We start from the raw sequence: 17,807 nt of genomic DNA on the forward strand, positions 1-17,807 counted from the left end.
TTTTGTCGTTCTAGATTATGAAATGCCTGCTGACAGCGCAATTTATCTATGCAGTTACACAGAACTATACTCAAACTGAGATCGCTCGCGGAGATAATAAATTAATTTCCATAGAGATGTATTTATTTAGATGTTTATTAGCGAAATAATGATTATATAGTAAATGTTAATACAATTTAGGGGTGTTTTAAACAAGTGAATCTTGTTAAAAGTTACATGCTGTGGCCGTGCTGGAGCATTTCCTGAGCATCAACCCGGTGAGTGAACAGCAATATGAAACAGAGAGAGAAGTAAATTCAGCACTTTTATTTCCAACATGCGCCCATTCATGGCTGCATATTATTTAATTCAAGCAAAGTTACGTCTTTATTGGGACAGGACTTGACGGATTATCTTACGTGACTCCGTGAGTTTGTCTCTGTTTCTTCGAGCCAAGCTGCATAAACTGCATATCAGGCATTTATGTAATACATCTAATTTGTGCATTAATGGCTGTTATGTTAAATAAAGTTTACTAACTACAGTAAATCAAGTACCTGTGCACGCCATTGTTGGTGTCTCCTCTCCCCTCAGACGCCGTGGTGCAATGGCGATCCTGCGCGCAATTCTCAAAACATCCACAAGATGGCGACGTTTATCGGTGAATCCGATATTACAAAACCGATATCCGATTATTGTAAAATGCCTAAATATCGGGAAACTAAATATCGGGAAACATATCGGTAAATAGATATATCGGTCGATCTCTAATTATAACTATGAGAAATATAATCCATTGTAACTTAAGTGGATACAACATGTTCACTGTGTGTTATAAATCATCATACTCTTAAAAGCTATAACCACAAATAAGCTAATATTATAAAACATTAAAACTGTTCTTATGAATATTCATAAGATTATATAACATATTATAAGGGTTTTTATAATGCATTATGCATTCATTATAATGCCTTAACAATACCCTTATAATGTATTATAAATATGGGCTTCATAGAAAGTGTTACCAAAAAAACTTTAGAAAGAGCACTTTTTTTACACAACAGTACTTGCTTTTGTGTTATTTCAAGTATTACAAAATATATATGTCTGTCCAATCTTTTGAGTGGAAGTGCATGCATTTGGGAGAGATTTAAAAGCTGATTACAACAACATAAACGGTCAGAAAAAAGAAACTAAATTTTTGGTTCATTAATGGTTTGCCCTGAATCACCCAGAATGAGCACTTTTAATGCTCTGAGATTCCCTCAGGTTGTTCCTCTGGGTCCAGAAACCTTCCTAGCTGGTCATTTATAGAAGGTGACAGTCCACTGTTTCTGAGTACCAGATCTCCATATGGTGGTTTTAAGTGATGTGATATGTAAGACTTCCTCTTGTGAGCTGCAGTGCTTGATCAGATTGATTGGCTGACCTCTCTCTGACCTCAGTATCCCTTAGAGAGCACTCGTCCTCTACACCTCTTCAGTGATGCAGAGACATCACCATCATGATTCAGCAAATGCCAGCAGATTGCCACCTTTTCGGTTTGTGAATGAAATCACACCAGCTCCAACTGAATGTCGCCGCTCATGATGCACATCACTCTGCTCACTTGTCTTCCTGATGTGTGGAGCATCTCATGTTGTGCTATTAAGTGCAGGGCGTTACTGTGGGCGGCAGGCAGAGGATATAAACCAGCTCCCGCTGTGTTATCGACTCTCTGCTGTGTGCATTGCAGGTGGCCTCTGTGTCACGATCCTGCTTAATCAGATGTGGCTGTATAGTAAGCACTCTAATCAGCTCCTGATGATTAATACCTGAACTCTTGACACTTGGCATGGAGCTTTTATTCTCTGTTGAATTGCAGAGGTCTGCTTATGTCACTTTGCTTACAGTCTTGTTTAGATCTGTCTGCGATCTTTTAATCTGTCTGTGACATGCACGATCTACTTATCTTCAGAAGTCTCGACAGTTAACGAAATTTATGTTTGCAGTGATTTTATTATTATTTAATCTAGAGGCTTATATTATTATTAATATAAGTATTAGTATTTAATGTATGTAATTAAATGTCTACATAATGTAAAACTTTATGTAATTAATGAAAGGTGCTATGCAAATAATAATAATAAATATTATTAGTAGTAGTAATATATGTTATCATTTATATTTATAATGTATGTAATTTATGAATAAAATCTAAAAATGAAATTAATATTAAGTGACGTGACATGTGGCCAAGTATGGTGACCCATACTCGGAATTAGTGCTCTGCATTTATCCCATCCAAAGTGCACACAGTAGTGAACACACACACACTGTGAATACACACCTGGAGCAGTGGGCAGCCATTTATGCTGCGGCGCCCGGGGAGCAGTTGGGGGTTCGGTGCCTTGCTCAAGGGCACCTCAGTTGTGGTATTGAAGAGAGCGCTGTACATTCACTCCCCCCACCTACTTCAATTTTGTGTTATTTCATCGTTTTGATGACTTCTCTGTTATTTAAAAATGTAGAGAATAGAAATATAAAATAAGTTTTTAAGTGGAAGTTTGTGCATTTGGGAGAAATTTATAAGCTCCTAAGAGTAAGACACTTCGATCGTAACAAGGACATAAACAGTCAGAAATTAACTCAACTCTTTATTCATTTATTTATTTTTAATTTGTTTTGGTTTGTGGAGAGTTTACACATTAATTTAAATTAGCACCTTTAAAACTCTGAGGTTCCCTTAGGTTCCTCTGAGTCCATAAAGGCTGCAGTAAACCTTCCCAGCTGCTCATTTAAAGAAGGTGACAGTCCCCTATTTCAGGGTACCAGATGTCTTGGCTCCACTCAACAAGACAAATGACCTAATAATGTCACTCTGTCATGGGCTGGGGTCCCAGTGTGGAACTATGGGAAGATGATGAATCAGTCCCAGATGCTGGTGGTGTCAATACTGTTTCCTAATATATGGAGACCTTAAACTTATATGGCTCTAAAGATGGTAACGTTAGAACTTCTTTTCATGTTGTTTATCAAACAAAAGTCTGTTTCGTGTGTGGATGTTTTCTTTTGGTATGGACAAATTGTTAATGGGCACCTGCATTATTTTCCTGTGGGTGCTGATGACCTTGACCGTACTCTCTATCTGTGCCCGCATGTTTGTATTGGAAGGGCTATTATTGGTTTAGTTTACATCCTGTGGGCTGAGATTTACACAGAAAGCTGTCCTAGTTGAAAAATGTACAGGGAATTGTGGAATTCTCTTTTCTTCCTTCACGTTATGCTATTTAAATAGGCATGTTCGACTCGAAGCGGTACTGAGCAGACCGATTGCTGTATGACATCAATGTACCATGAGAGTGATTAGAGAGCAAATGGCTCCATAAGCTTTTGAATTGCTCTTGCGGTACTTTGATGTCATACATCGATTGATCTGCGCAGCGCCGTTTCAAGTCAAACACACCCATTAAAGGGTTAGCTCACCCAAAAATGATAATTCTGTAATTAATTACTCACCCTCATGTTATTCCAAACCCGTAAGAACTTTGTTCATCTTCAGAAGACAAATTAAGATATTTTTGATGAAATCCGAGAGCTCTCTGACCCTCCCATAGACAGCAACACAACTACCGCGTTCAAGGCCCAGAAAGGTAATAAGGACATTGTTAAAATAGTCCATGTGACATCAGTGGTTCAACTATAATTTTATGAAGCTATGAGAATACTTTTTGTGTGCAAAGAAAACAAAAATAACTTTATTCAGCAATTTCTTCTCTTCCATGTCAGTCTTCGACACACGTTCACGAGAGTACCACAATGTATGGGCTATTTTAACGATGTACAACCTTTCTGGGCATTGGAATGTGGTAGTCCTGTTGCTGTCTATGGAGGGTCAGAAAGCTCTCGGATTTCATTCATTTTCAAGAATATATTAATTTGTGTTACGAAGATAAATGAAGGTCTTATGGGTTGGGAACGACATGAGGGTGAGTAATTAATGACAGAATTTTCATTTTTGGGTGACTATTGGGTTGTCCAACTATGAGACAACTATGAGGGTGACCAACTATCCTAACTTTGGAAATGGACACCATTTTGACATGACATGACTCCACCCAATAGGGTCATTTTTTAATTAGTCTTGTGGTTTTTATGTTAATCAGTAGTTAGGTTATAAATTCTTGAAGCTGAAGTGTGTGGTTTTCCTTTTTATATTTACTTTCTCCTATGCTTAATATGTAGACAGGTATGCATTCATAGATTGATACAGTGAAAAAATAAGAGTAAAATATCTGCTGTGGGATTGATGGAGTGTTCAGGCAGTGTGTTTGAAAACATTATTGAAGTTATTATTTTGCAATTCCATTGGTAATTCTAGTGGTGCAGAAATTACACACTTAATTTTTTTAAATAAAATATATTCCAATCCTATAATAATATGCATGGCTTGTTCTTATTCTCTACAGAGCATGTGCAGAATGAAGAGAATTACGGGCAGGCACTGGACAAGTTTGGCAGCAACTTCATCAGCCGAGATAACTCTGATCTTGGAACAGCCTTCATCAAGTTCTCTGGCCTTATCAAGGAACTGGCCGCTCTCCTCAAGAACCTGGTAAGGGATAGTGGAATTTTTATTTTGTTTTAATCTTATCTTATTTTCTTAGTCTTAATATTTTATTTTATTTTATTATTTTTAAATTTTTATTATTTATTTTATTTATTGTAAAGTTTTCTGATCAAAAGCTGTATGATTTGTCCTCTGATTCTTCTCCTCAGCTCCAGAGTCTCAGCCACAATGTCATCTTCACCCTGGACTCTCTGCTCAAAGGAGATCTAAAGGGAGTGAAGGGGGTAAGATTTACATCCCTGTCTCTGGACTAAACTAATTGGAAAGGCCCCCTCTTAGGAACACCCTGATTTACTGCTCCATACCTGCCTTAAATGAATCCCTTTGGACCAAAAAACGCACACTGTAAATCTGGTTGGAGTTAAATTACAGGGTTCGTCATGCCACTGTCCTCTATGAAGCACAGTGCTGAAAGAATGGCCACTGTGACATCAGTGGTTCAACTATAATTTTATGAAGCTATGAGAATACTTTTTGTGTGCAAAGAAAACAAAAATAACTTTATTCAGCAATTTCTTCTCTTCCATGTCAGTCTTCGACACACGTTCACGAGAGTACCACAATGTATGGGCTATTTTAACGATGTACAACCTTTCTGGGCATTGGAATGTGGTAGTCCTGTTGCTGTCTATGGAGGGTCAGAAAGCTCTCGGATTTCATTCATTTTCAAGAATATATTAATTTGTGTTACGAAGATAAATGAAGGTCTTATGGGTTGGGAACGACATGAGGGTGAGTAATTAATGACAGAATTTTCATTTTTGGGTGACTATTGGGTTGTCCAACTATGAGACAACTATGAGGGTGACCAACTATCCTAACTTTGGAAATGGACACCATTTTGACATGACATGACTCCACCCAATAGGGTCATTTTTTAATTAGTCTTGTGGTTTTTATGTTAATCAGTAGTTAGGTTATAAATTCTTGAAGCTGAAGTGTGTGGTTTTCCTTTTTATATTTACTTTCTCCTATGCTTAATATGTAGACAGGTATGCATTCATAGATTGATACAGTGAAAAAATAAGAGTAAAATATCTGCTGTGGGATTGATGGAGTGTTCAGGCAGTGTGTTTGAAAACATTATTGAAGTTATTATTTTGCAATTCCATTGGTAATTCTAGTGGTGCAGAAATTACACACTTAATTTTTTTAAATAAAATATATTCCAATCCTATAATAATATGCATGGCTTGTTCTTATTCTCTACAGAGCATGTGCAGAATGAAGAGAATTACGGGCAGGCACTGGACAAGTTTGGCAGCAACTTCATCAGCCGAGATAACTCTGATCTTGGAACAGCCTTCATCAAGTTCTCTGGCCTTATCAAGGAACTGGCCGCTCTCCTCAAGAACCTGGTAAGGGATAGTGGAATTTTTATTTTGTTTTAATCTTATCTTATTTTCTTAGTCTTAATATTTTATTTTATTTTATTATTTTTAAATTTTTATTATTTATTTTATTTATTGTAAAGTTTTCTGATCAAAAGCTGTATGATTTGTCCTCTGATTCTTCTCCTCAGCTCCAGAGTCTCAGCCACAATGTCATCTTCACCCTGGACTCTCTGCTCAAAGGAGATCTAAAGGGAGTGAAGGGGGTAAGATTTACACGCTGTCTCTGGACTAAACTAATTGGAAAGGTCCCCTCTGAGGAACACCCTGATTTACTGTTCCATACCCGCCTTAAATGAATCCCTTTGGACCAAAAAACGCACACTGTAAATCTGGTTGGAGTTAAATTACAGGGTTCTTCACGCCACTGTCCTCTATGAAACACAGTGCTGAAAGAATGGCCACTGTTAGCGCTAGTAAACTGTGTGGGAGTGTTTAAGGCCCTTTGACTCAGTCAGTTTGAAATGTTTACTGGTTGACTGGGGTAAAGAGCTCAGGCGTCAGACTGACCACTCCTGTCAGCCGCTTGTTGATGTCTTGAAGCTTGAAGGCAAACATGTAGTGATTGTGAAAATTACTTACACTGAGTGTTGGGCCATCTCACACTGAGCGGTTTTGGAAAGGCTGTCTGATTGTTTTCACATTAGCATGACCCAGGCTAAGAGCCTCTGCAGCATCAGCTGAATTTCTGAGTGGAAGTGATGAGGCTTCACTTTTTTGCTCAGTAGACCTAGGATACATACCTACCAGCCCCCATTCGTTCTCTCTCACTCTCTTATCACGCGCATACTTTGTCTCTCTCTTTCTTTCACCCTCTTACTCAGCGGAAACGAAACCGTTCTCTAAAGCCCTTATTGACAGAGGCAGAGGCAGTTGAAGGGCATAAGTGCCGTCCCTGGAGGACATTATCAGCTCTCTCTAAAATTTTTCCTGCACTGAAACAGATGCCTTATAAACCATTAAAAAGCACCTACACCAGTGCTCCTGTATGTGTAACCAGGACTCACTCAGAGACTCTTAAATTCTATTAAGAAATCAAGACAAAACACAAGACAGCTTTTATATTCAGTTGCATCAGAATTACTGCAGAGCTCAATATAGTGGATATACTGAATGATATGCGTGTATATATGTGTGAGTGTGTGTGTGTGTGTGTGTGTGTGTGTGTATATATATATATATATATATATATATATGTATGTGTAAGCAAATGTTTGATCTATATTCTTTTTACTATTATTGGAGTAGTAAATAATATTATTTAATGAAAAAAGAATTTATCCAAAATAATTTGGATACACTTAAAACTAAAATCTGTAATTTTAAATGCAGATTATAATGTACAGTACAGAAAAGTTGATGTTAATTTTGAGATTTTCTACAGATATGGTTGATTAATTTCTTAAATTAATTAATTATAATATTATAATTTTTTTTATGTATGGAACTTTTAAGTGAGTGTTAGATGATGGTGTTGTTAAACACTAAATGTTATAATATGGGATACAGTGAGGCACTATTAAATGTCAAGATTAAATGTTAGATTTTAAATTGACCAAAAAAAAAAGTATTTGTGTGTGTGTGTATAATATTTTTTTATCTAAATTTAGTGAGCATTCAGTTCCTACATTTTAAAATTGACTTTATATTATATATAAGTCCAGCTTCAGCTTCAAGCTTCCAGCTTTATTTGATGTGCAAAACAGCATAATAGATGGGAACTCATGCTCTGACTTATATGTATTCAGAAGCAAAAACTGCTGTGAGCTTCTGGATTCTGCTTCAGCAATAGGAATATATTCATGCTGTAAACAAATGTATGTTCATGCCCTTTCTAAGCCAGCAAGCTGATACACCTCAGGTAAAGTAACACACTCCAAAACATCCGCGTATGTTTCATGATCAATTATTATTTGAGCAGATGAACATTTGGGCAGTAGTAAAGTGAATAACGTCATTAACTCCAGAGAATAGGTTCCTGAGAGTGGGAAAATCTGATAAAGCAATTGCATTACCACAGTCCATATCAGTCACTACTGTACTTCAGCGCAGTGAGTTTCAAAGTAGTGATCAAATCTCTTGATTTCTTTGGTGCTTTATATTGTATAATAATGTGTTCAGTTTAACAACTGAAAAATGGTCTATAACTCTGCACAGTAAACCTAATTGCTTCCTGCACTATTTATTTTATTTCCCCAACACAGGATCTTAAAAAGCCTTTCGACAAGGCCTGGAAAGACTATGAGACCAAGTTGTAAGTATCATTTTTGTGTGTTTATATTCTTTTGTCATGTATATAAAATGTTGTTTAATGTAATGTGTTGATATACAGCCGTTTTATGGCTATGCTCAAACACAACAATATATCATCATCGTAGTCAAAGAGCCATTTGCGGTAACCTCTAGCTAAATTTAAGCTAGTTGTTTCTTCTGTTTCTTTCCTTTTTGTTGTAGCACAAAGATTGAGAAGGAGAAGAGGGAACATGCCAAGCAGCACGGCATGATCCGTACAGAGATCACCGGCGCAGAGATCGCAGAGGAGATGGAGAAGGAACGGAGGATCTTTCAACTGCAAATGTGTGAGGTGTGTGGGCTTGTGAAAATGGAACCTTTCTGTCTCTTTACTTCTTGTTTCACCAAGATAAGTTAGCTTGATGGTAGTTTTAATTGTTCAGCAACTTCAGGTTGTTTCTTGTTCTCTTCTCTGACTTGAGGTGTTGTGAAAGGCCAGGAGATTTTCAGATGCATTCGTGTTTCACTCAGCAGCTCTGGAGCAAGTTTTGAAGCGGCTGCTTGAGACATCATGGCTTGGCAGTGTCTTAGCTCATGAATATTAATTAGGCCATTCTGATGTTGCTAGGTAACATTGCTGAACCATCCATTCACATAACCTGATTAATATTCATGAGTCAAGCAACAGTGGGCTTTGTATTTTCAGGTGCAGAATATGCTTGAGTATAGACATACCAGGATATCAGACCAGCTTTATGTTTAAACATAATTTTACATGGAATTTTGCTGTTTTTATACATATTGTATACACACACATATATATATATATATATATATATATATATATATCCATGATTAATTTATCTGGAGATCAGGTCTGCAGTAGAGCATTTGGTCATCTTTGAGATCGAAACAAAAAATTATAACAACAATTTAATGCTGAATTATGAAGTGAAAAACATTTAATCATCAAATGAAACAAAAATGGTTCCAAGGCTCAATCAAATAAACAGCTTTTAATACAATTGGATTTCATGATCAAAACAATATACAGATAAACTTATAATACAAGCAAAAAAGTATAAAGTATATTAATGAGACTAAAGACTGTCCATTAGATTTACCCAATTATATTTCATGTTTAATCACTGTAGAGACATCCGAGCCAACAGCAAATTCCAGAAGATCTGGCCGAGGTGAGGCTGCTCTCGGCGTATTCATGAGCGCTAGGGTTGGGTATCGTTTGAATTTGATCGATTCCTAGTTTCGATTCCAATAAGATAGAAAATCTAATATAAAAAAATTAAGTCAAACATTTAGATGTCAAACATTTATTCTGTGTCTTTTTACAAAGCATTCTGTTGCAGCTGAATAATATGAGCAAAAGTCAGCAGCCTACAGAACACTGCAAGAGGAATTTTGCCTATGATTTAAAAAATAAATACCACAGCATAAACAACTAGATTAATATAAATTTCAAATATTAAAGTGTTAAAGACAAGTAAACAGTCAGTAATAAAATAGGAACAAACAAATCAATAGCATAAATAAATACAACTGGACCAAATTTCGGGTACAGAAACTGTAATTAAAAGTTTAAAAACACTGCATAGTTTTCTTTTCATAAATGAAATATAGATTAATCAGTCAAAGTTATTAAATATATTCAGTCAAGATCAGTGACTGATTTTCTTTTGTTCTTTGATTAACATTAATGACAAAAGTTAAAACATAAATTTAACACAGAACGCACGCAGATCTAAAAACACAGTACATGTGCGTTTTCTTTCTCATCTGTTTACGTTCACTTAAGACAAAAACGGCTGTGTTTATGATGATATACTGACGTAGTTTCCTGCATACTGGTCGATAAAAATGAAAGAAGTCAGTTCTGGCCCGGAACAACCTTTTCAACAGTGGAAATGCACGGAACGGTTCGAGAGCAGACACAAACCTGGAACCCGCACCGCAACCGATGTTCTCTGTGCTCGCGATTCGTGTGCGCTGCACGCAAACAAGGTGCAAGTTCTTTCCGTTCCTGCAATTAAATCATTTTAAATCACATTAAAATGCAAACACAGGAATCGTTAAGCAGAATCGAAATGCACGCGTCTTATCGAATACCCGGTTCTTGAAAATTTGGAACCGATTCTAAAATGGAACTGGTTTTCGATACCCAACCCTAATGAGCGCTGAATGGCCACTGACCACCTGGAGCTTACATCTCCAAAACCTTTGGGGCAAATTTTCAAATAGATGTTATCTTTATTAAAGGTGGGGTAAGCGATTTCTGGTAGCCAATGTTGACATTTGAAATCACCAAAACAAACACGCCATATACCCCAAAAGGGTCTCGCCCATTTTTGATAGCTCTGCCCCACACATACGTATGCAACCCAGGCAACGATTAGTTCTGAGAAACAAAGAAAAAGCAATGTTACACTGTGTCTACACCGGACGCAAGTGGCGCGGCGCGACAAAATACTATAGAACGCATTATAATCAGTGATACTGTCTACACCATAGATATACAGTGGGTACGGAAAGTATTCAGACCCCCTTAAATTTTTCACTCTTTGTTATATTGCAGCCATTTGCTAAAATCATTTAAATAAATTTTTTTCCTCATTAATGTACACACAGTCTTAAGACTTCTTTTGTTCCACAGACGGTTTCCTTTTGTTTTTTATCCGCCATCTCTATCTTTCTGTCGCTCGGCTCGGCTAATGTCCATCCTGTGCACTGAATGCTCTCTCCTCCACATCATGAGTAGACACGCCCCTTACTGCTGATTGGCTACAAGTTTGTTTTGCTACTCAGCCCGAATCATTTTTCTAAAGCGTTTTTGAAAAATCGCTTACCCCCACCTTTAACAAACCGCATAAACAAGTCAAGTCAAGTCAAGTCACCTTTATTTATATAGCGCTTTTAACAATACAGATTGTGTCAAAGCAACTGAACAGCATTAATTAGGAAAATAGTGTTAATAATGCAAAATGACAATAGTAAACACTAATTAACACTAACAAGTACATTCTCGCCTAAAAAATTCTTAAAACTACATTCCGTGACACAAACACAGTATTATTTATAAAATTATAGTGGGTTTGGATGTACTGCAAGCAGAGTGATACAAACGGTAAAACAGTTGGAGTTCTGATATCACTAGAATATTGCACTCCTCAGAGCCAATCAGAATCGAGGACCAGAAAGAACTGTTGTGTAAATTATAATAACAGCTGATGCAGGCTAAAGTGGTACCCTCTGTTATATATTTCTGTTTTATACCAGATGTGGTTGGGTGGGGCATTTAAACACAATTCCTATAGCTGAGCCACTTTAACCACTTCAAAGCATGCATGTGTGTGTTTAGAAGTGTGCAGTGTTGATGTGTTTTCCTGTTAACACACCAGTGTCTCTATGTGCTTTACTGTCCATGGTTCCCAACAGTACCTGATCAAAGTGAACGAGATTAAGACCAAGAAGGGAGTGGATCTCCTCCAGAATCTCATCAAGTATTATCATGCACAGTGCAAGTGAGTGTCCCAGAATCCTGTTTTCTCTTAACAGATGTATGGTCTGTTACTGTAATTCCTAAGAATTGTCTCCTAGATTAGTTAAGATATCCGTATTAAGTGTGTGAAGTGGAGATATATTACCTTTGAAGAGTTTGACATTGTACACAGTTATTAAATGTACACTACCGTTCAAAGTTTCAAGGTTAGTGATATTTAAAAAAAAAAAGTAAATTAATACTTTTGTAAAGCAAGGACAAAAGATCAAAAGTGACAGCGAAGGCATTTATAATGTTATAAAAGTTTTCTATTTCAAATAAATGCTGTTCTTTTGAACTTTCTATTCATCAAAAATTCCTGAAAAAAATGTATCCCGGTTTTCACAAAAAAGCAGGAAAAAAACAGCGTTGGATTTTGAAATGTATTCATATAGCTAACAGTTATTTTAACATGTAGTAATATTTCACTGTATTGATTTTTGATCAAATAAATGTAGCTTTGATGAGCTTATTTCAAAAACAATAAGAAAAAAATCTTATTGACCCCAAACTTTTGAATATTATTTGATGTAGTGTTGAACAAATGCCTTACAGCCTTTCATTTGCTCTTGTGTTTTCTCTCAGTTTTTTCCAGGATGGCTTGAAAACTGCTGACAAGTTGAAGCAGTATATAGAAAAATTAGCAGCTGATCTCTATAATGTTAGTTAACCTTTCATTTTATAATTATTTTTGCTGTTTTCTATTAATATGTTGTTAGTTCAGTTATACTACCGCTCTACTTGTGAGAACATTATGATTATATTAAATATGATATCATGAGACAAGCATTATTAATATGAGCCTATGAAAGTAAAATATTGTCTCATATTCAGACAGAAAAAGTATAGATCAAATCAAATTGTTCCTTTGAACATGTAATAAATGTTCACTAGCAATGCCTTCTCAAGAGTGTTTACTGTTATGAAACATCTTAAAATGAGGTGTTTGTTTTATATTGCTTATTTCGCCCTATATTTTAACACATTACATTTGCATTGTCAGATAAAACAGACCCAGGACGAAGAGAAAAAACAGCTCACAGCTCTCAGAGACCTCATTAAATCGTCTTTACAACTGGACCAGAAAGAGGTAGGTACATCACCGGAGGATATATCCTCTGCCTTTAATCCAAAATAATTTGTTGAGACCTTTTTGTCTTTGATTTACTGATCATCACAGAGTAATTTATCAGAATAGTGCCAATTCCTTTCATAAACATCATGTAGAATTGTTTTTGTATGCTGTACTCGACATTAAAAATACGAGTCCGGATGTGAATTTGCTTTTCATGTCCAGTTTGTCATGACATTTGCCGCCTCTGTGAGACATGTGAAGCAGGTTTTCAGTGTTTGCGTGCAAGCTTACACGTTCGTTCTCATGAGAGAGAGGAAACATGGACATGAGGGTCAGGCAGTGACAACACGAGCTCTTTTGTAGAGCCCAGCGTTGGATCTTTTATGTGTTTTGTTTGGAGTTGATGTCCATTTGAACCGGACGTCTCTCTGGTTTCGATTGAATAACAATGTTCTGTGTTGTATTATCCTCGAACGCGGCTGTGAATATTGTATAATGTAAGGTTCGCTCTTATTTTTATTCTATGCACACTGCAATAATAACAATCTGACCTCTGCATTTCTGACTCCTTTTTCCCTTTCACTGCCTTCCAACTGAAGTCTAGGAGAGTAAGTTCATAAAAGTAACATCTAATGTTGCCAGACTGCTTTTTCCCCATTTGATTTTATTCTGTATATAATGTGTTCAAAAGTCTGAAAGCGCTACTAAAAAATAATGATTTAATTTTCTGTAAAGCAAGGACAAAAGATCAAAAGTGACAGCGAAGGCATTTATAATGTTATAAAAGTTTTCTATTTCAAATAAATGCTGTTCTTTTGAACTTTCTATTCATCAAAAATTCCTGAAAAAAATGTATCCCGGTTTTCACAAAAAAGCAGGAAAAAAACAGCGTTGGATTTTGAAATGTATTCATATAGCTAACAGTTATTTTAACATGTAGTAATATTTCACTGTATTGATTTTTGATCAAATAAATGTAGCTTTGATGAGCTTATTTCAAAAACAATAAGAAAAAAATCTTATTGACCCCAAACTTTTGAATATTATTTGATGTAGTGTTGAACAAATGCCTTACAGCCTTTCATTTGCTCTTGTGTTTTCTCTCAGTTTTTTCCAGGATGGCTTGAAAACTGCTGACAAGTTGAAGCAGTATATAGAAAAATTAGCAGCTGATCTCTATAATGTTAGTTAACCTTTCATTTTATAATTATTTTTGCTGTTTTCTATTAATATGTTGTTAGTTCAGTTATACTACCGCTCTACTTGTGAGAACATTATGATTATATTAAATATGATATCATGAGACAAGCATTATTAATATGAGCCTATGAAAGTAAAATATTGTCTCATATTCAGACAGAAAAAGTATAGATCAAATCAAATTGTTCCTTTGAACATGTAATAAATGTTCACTAGCAATGCCTTCTCAAGAGTGTTTACTGTTATGAAACATCTTAAAATGAGGTGTTTGTTTTATATTGCTTATTTCGCCCTATATTTTAACACATTACATTTGCATTGTCAGATAAAACAGACCCAGGACGAAGAGAAAAAACAGCTCACAGCTCTCAGAGACCTCATTAAATCGTCTTTACAACTGGACCAGAAAGAGGTAGGTACATCACCGGAGGATATATCCTCTGCCTTTAATCCAAAATAATTTGTTGAGACCTTTTTGTCTTTGATTTACTGATCATCACAGAGTAATTTATCAGAATAGTGCCAATTCCTTTCATAAACATCATGTAGAATTGTTTTTGTATGCTGTACTCGACATTAAAAATACGAGTCCGGATGTGAATTTGCTTTTCATGTCCAGTTTGTCATGACATTTGCCGCCTCTGTGAGACATGTGAAGCAGGTTTTCAGTGTTTGCGTGCAAGCTTACACGTTCGTTCTCATGAGAGAGAGGAAACATGGACATGAGGGTCAGGCAGTGACAACACGAGCTCTTTTGTAGAGCCCAGCGTTGGATCTTTTATGTGTTTTGTTTGGAGTTGATGTCCATTTGAACCGGACGTCTCTCTGGTTTCGATTGAATAACAATGTTCTGTGTTGTATTATCCTCGAACGCGGCTGTGAATATTGTATAATGTAAGGTTCGCTCTTATTTTTATTCTATGCACACTGCAATAATAACAATCTGACCTCTGCATTTCTGACTCCTTTTTCCCTTTCACTGCCTTCCAACTGAAGTCTAGGAGAGTAAGTTCATAAAAGTAACATCTAATGTTGCCAGACTGCTTTTTCCCCATTTGATTTTATTCTGTATATAATGTGTTCAAAAGTCTGAAAGCGCTACTAAAAAATAATGATTTAATTTTCCTTTAGTTTTGTATTTTTCTAATTTAATAATGTAGAATTACATATAACATTTACATTTTGTGTAAAAATATTTTCCCCCCTTCATTTTACATAATTTTTTTCTTTGTTCAAAATTCAAAAACTTTCTTTTCAATTTTAATGAAAACTAAGAATCCCAGACTTTTAATGTAGTTTCAGACTTTTGATCGCACTGTTTTTTTTTCTTCAAGAAAGAAACAAGTTTTTACTCTAACTTTAATCATGTCATACTTTTTATTTATTAGATTATGGCAGTTTTTTTTGATGATGTGCAGGATTCTCAGAGCAAGCAGAGCGGGTACAGTATGCACCAGCTACAGGGCAATAAGGAGTTTGGCAGTGAGAAGAAGGGCTATCTGTTTAAGAAGAGTGATGGGTGAGCTCACAGTTTGACGTGAAATTTAGTCTGATGTTTTTGTTGTTGTTTTTAAATATTCTGTGTAGTGCCACTTAATTGTCTCTTTATCGTGCCTAATGGAATTGGCTACACTGTAATTAATTAATTTATTCAACATTAGCACATTGCTTCTGAGCACTGCTTTCTCAGGCTTAAGTTTAGAGTGTCAAGCCATTCAAATAAATACTGTATAAACATCAGGCACCAAGATGCTTTTCCATAGATGCAACATTGGCACTCTCTTTAAATAAGCTGTTTTTAAAGAAATAGAGGCACAAATGTTGTGTTTAAATTACTACATAATTTGAATGTTAATTCATGTTAATTTATTAGAAAGAATGTTATCTAACATACTACTATTCAAAAGATTGGGCTCAGTAAGTTTTTTTTTTCCAGTCCGGTCCAGTACGAAATTAATATTTTTATTCAGCAAGGACACACTAAATTGAATAAAGGTGACAGGTAATGTTACAAAACACACTGCTTTCAACAGTTATATTAATAATGTTTTCAACATTGATACAAATATGAGATGTGTCTTGAGAATCAGCATATTAATTTCTGAAGGATCATGTGATACTGAAGACTGGATGAGACAAAACTGAATTTGAATTCTTTTGAAAAAATGTCCTGCTTTTCCCCCCAATTCTTAGAGATGCTAAGGAAGGATGTAATCATTTTTTTTCTCAGGATCCGCAAAGTGTGGCAGAGGAGGAAGTGCTCAGTGAAAAACGGCATTCTCACCATCTCCCATGCCACAGTGAGTACTTGTCATACTGCAAGATATACTCATGCTTGGTGACTAGCTGATATTTGCATTAAAAGGATACTTGTCTCATTATAGTACTACTTACCGATCGACAGAAGTTTTAAGTTTGATTTTTTTAAATTATTATAGCTGTAGCTTTCAAACTGTTGTACATAAACAACATTAGCCACACAGCTGCCACAGTTTAATTTTCTTAAGACTTTTCGTTTCCAGTAAAGGTGAATATGGGGGGGGTAGTGCTGCCCAGTTACCATGGAAACATGCACCCAGTGCTATCTGACTCATACACTAATGATATTAGCATGAGCGAGACCCAGCATGCTCTGGGCCCCAGGTGGTCTATGAGTTTCCTCGTGTAATCTGCTGAAAGGATGCCGTGTGGAGCGAATGCATTTTGCTCTCCGATCTCTGTGACAATGTGCTCCTATTCCTGTCTGATAGCATTTTAATGTGAAGAACTTTTCTGCCATCACGTCTGTGTGTTTCATCAGTATAAAAGTGCTCCTGCAGTGCTGGTATTTCTGTTTAGTCACCTTGGGTTTAACAAAATGAAGTTTTAATTTGTATTAATTATTCAGAAACAAAACAATGAGTCATGATAGTTGTTACATTTATATTGCACATGAATGTTTCCCAAATTTATTGAATGGTAATACAGTGGGTTAAGCACATCCCATGTTTTTTTCTTAAGTCTGTAATTTTTGAAGAAACAACTGGTTGCAAATAGAGCATCCAATACAGGATGTATTGGATACTCCATTTGCAACCAGTTACTTGTTATTTATTATAAACGGTGAGAAATATTTTACATGTATCTGAAGTATGATTTCTTCAATACTGCCTACTGTAGATGTCAGACAAGATCTGTGCTGGCAGTTCATTTTATCACAACTGTTATTGTTACCAATATGGAGCTGTAGACATCTGTTTTATCACATTACATCCAGCTAATGCTTTTGTCTGAAGAGCCTTTTTGTAGATTAAAAAAATAATAATTTTAATAATAATTTTTGTTTTTCATAATTTTTTTTCCCAGCAGAACCTTGCTCTAGGATTTGAGTTAGATATACAAAAAACTAATTGCGAATATGAGTGTTTAGTCTGTATACTTGAATACTGTTACAACAGTATGTTTAGTAACATATGCATCAATTAATAAGTTGAGCAAGAATTTTATTTTTTTTGCCCTTCCAATATTTTCACTGGCCCCACTACAAAGATATATATGTTATTTTGGCAGCGTTTTTTTTGTGTGTGTGTGAGCAAGAAATCAGTTATATATTTTTTCAGTAAATGTTTATAAATAATTATTGAAATAAATAACAAAAAAATATATACAATATAATGCAATAAAATAATTTATAACAACAAATAACACATTCATTTTTTTTATTTACAATAATAGCTGAAATTCAAAAATTGTACATTCATAAAAAGCAATGGGATTTTTTTTTTA

At 35.6% G+C, this 17,807-nt stretch overlaps 1 protein-coding gene across 4 annotated transcripts in view; it reads left to right on the top strand.

The window, feature by feature from the left end:
* Positions 1–17,807, top strand: part of LOC107583981 (arf-GAP with SH3 domain, ANK repeat and PH domain-containing protein 1-like) — a 38,217-nt gene that overhangs the window by 6,851 nt on the left and 13,559 nt on the right. For 2 of the 4 annotated variants that reach the window (XM_016270376.1, XM_016270393.1), the window contains exons 3-12: positions 4,431–4,576; positions 4,741–4,815; positions 8,187–8,236; positions 8,437–8,566; positions 11,665–11,750; positions 12,353–12,428; positions 12,771–12,857; positions 13,442–13,450; positions 15,461–15,561; positions 16,273–16,342. In XM_016270376.1, the coding sequence (XP_016125862.1) occupies positions 4,431–4,576; positions 4,741–4,815; positions 8,187–8,236; positions 8,437–8,566; positions 11,665–11,750; positions 12,353–12,428; positions 12,771–12,857; positions 13,442–13,450; positions 15,461–15,561; positions 16,273–16,342 (830 nt within the window). The remainder of the gene's footprint in view (positions 1–4,430; positions 4,577–4,740; positions 4,816–8,186; positions 8,237–8,436; positions 8,567–11,664; positions 11,751–12,352; positions 12,429–12,770; positions 12,858–13,441; positions 13,451–15,460; positions 15,562–16,272; positions 16,343–17,807) is intronic. The other 2 variants (XM_016270384.1, XM_016270396.1) reach the window with 1 other exon arrangement.

Source organism: Sinocyclocheilus grahami, unplaced genomic scaffold, assembly GCF_001515645.1.
Source record: "Sinocyclocheilus grahami isolate Dianchi unplaced genomic scaffold, SAMN03320097.WGS_v1.1 scaffold5.1, whole genome shotgun sequence".
In the NCBI taxonomy this organism is placed as follows: domain Eukaryota; kingdom Metazoa; phylum Chordata; class Actinopteri; order Cypriniformes; family Cyprinidae; genus Sinocyclocheilus; species Sinocyclocheilus grahami.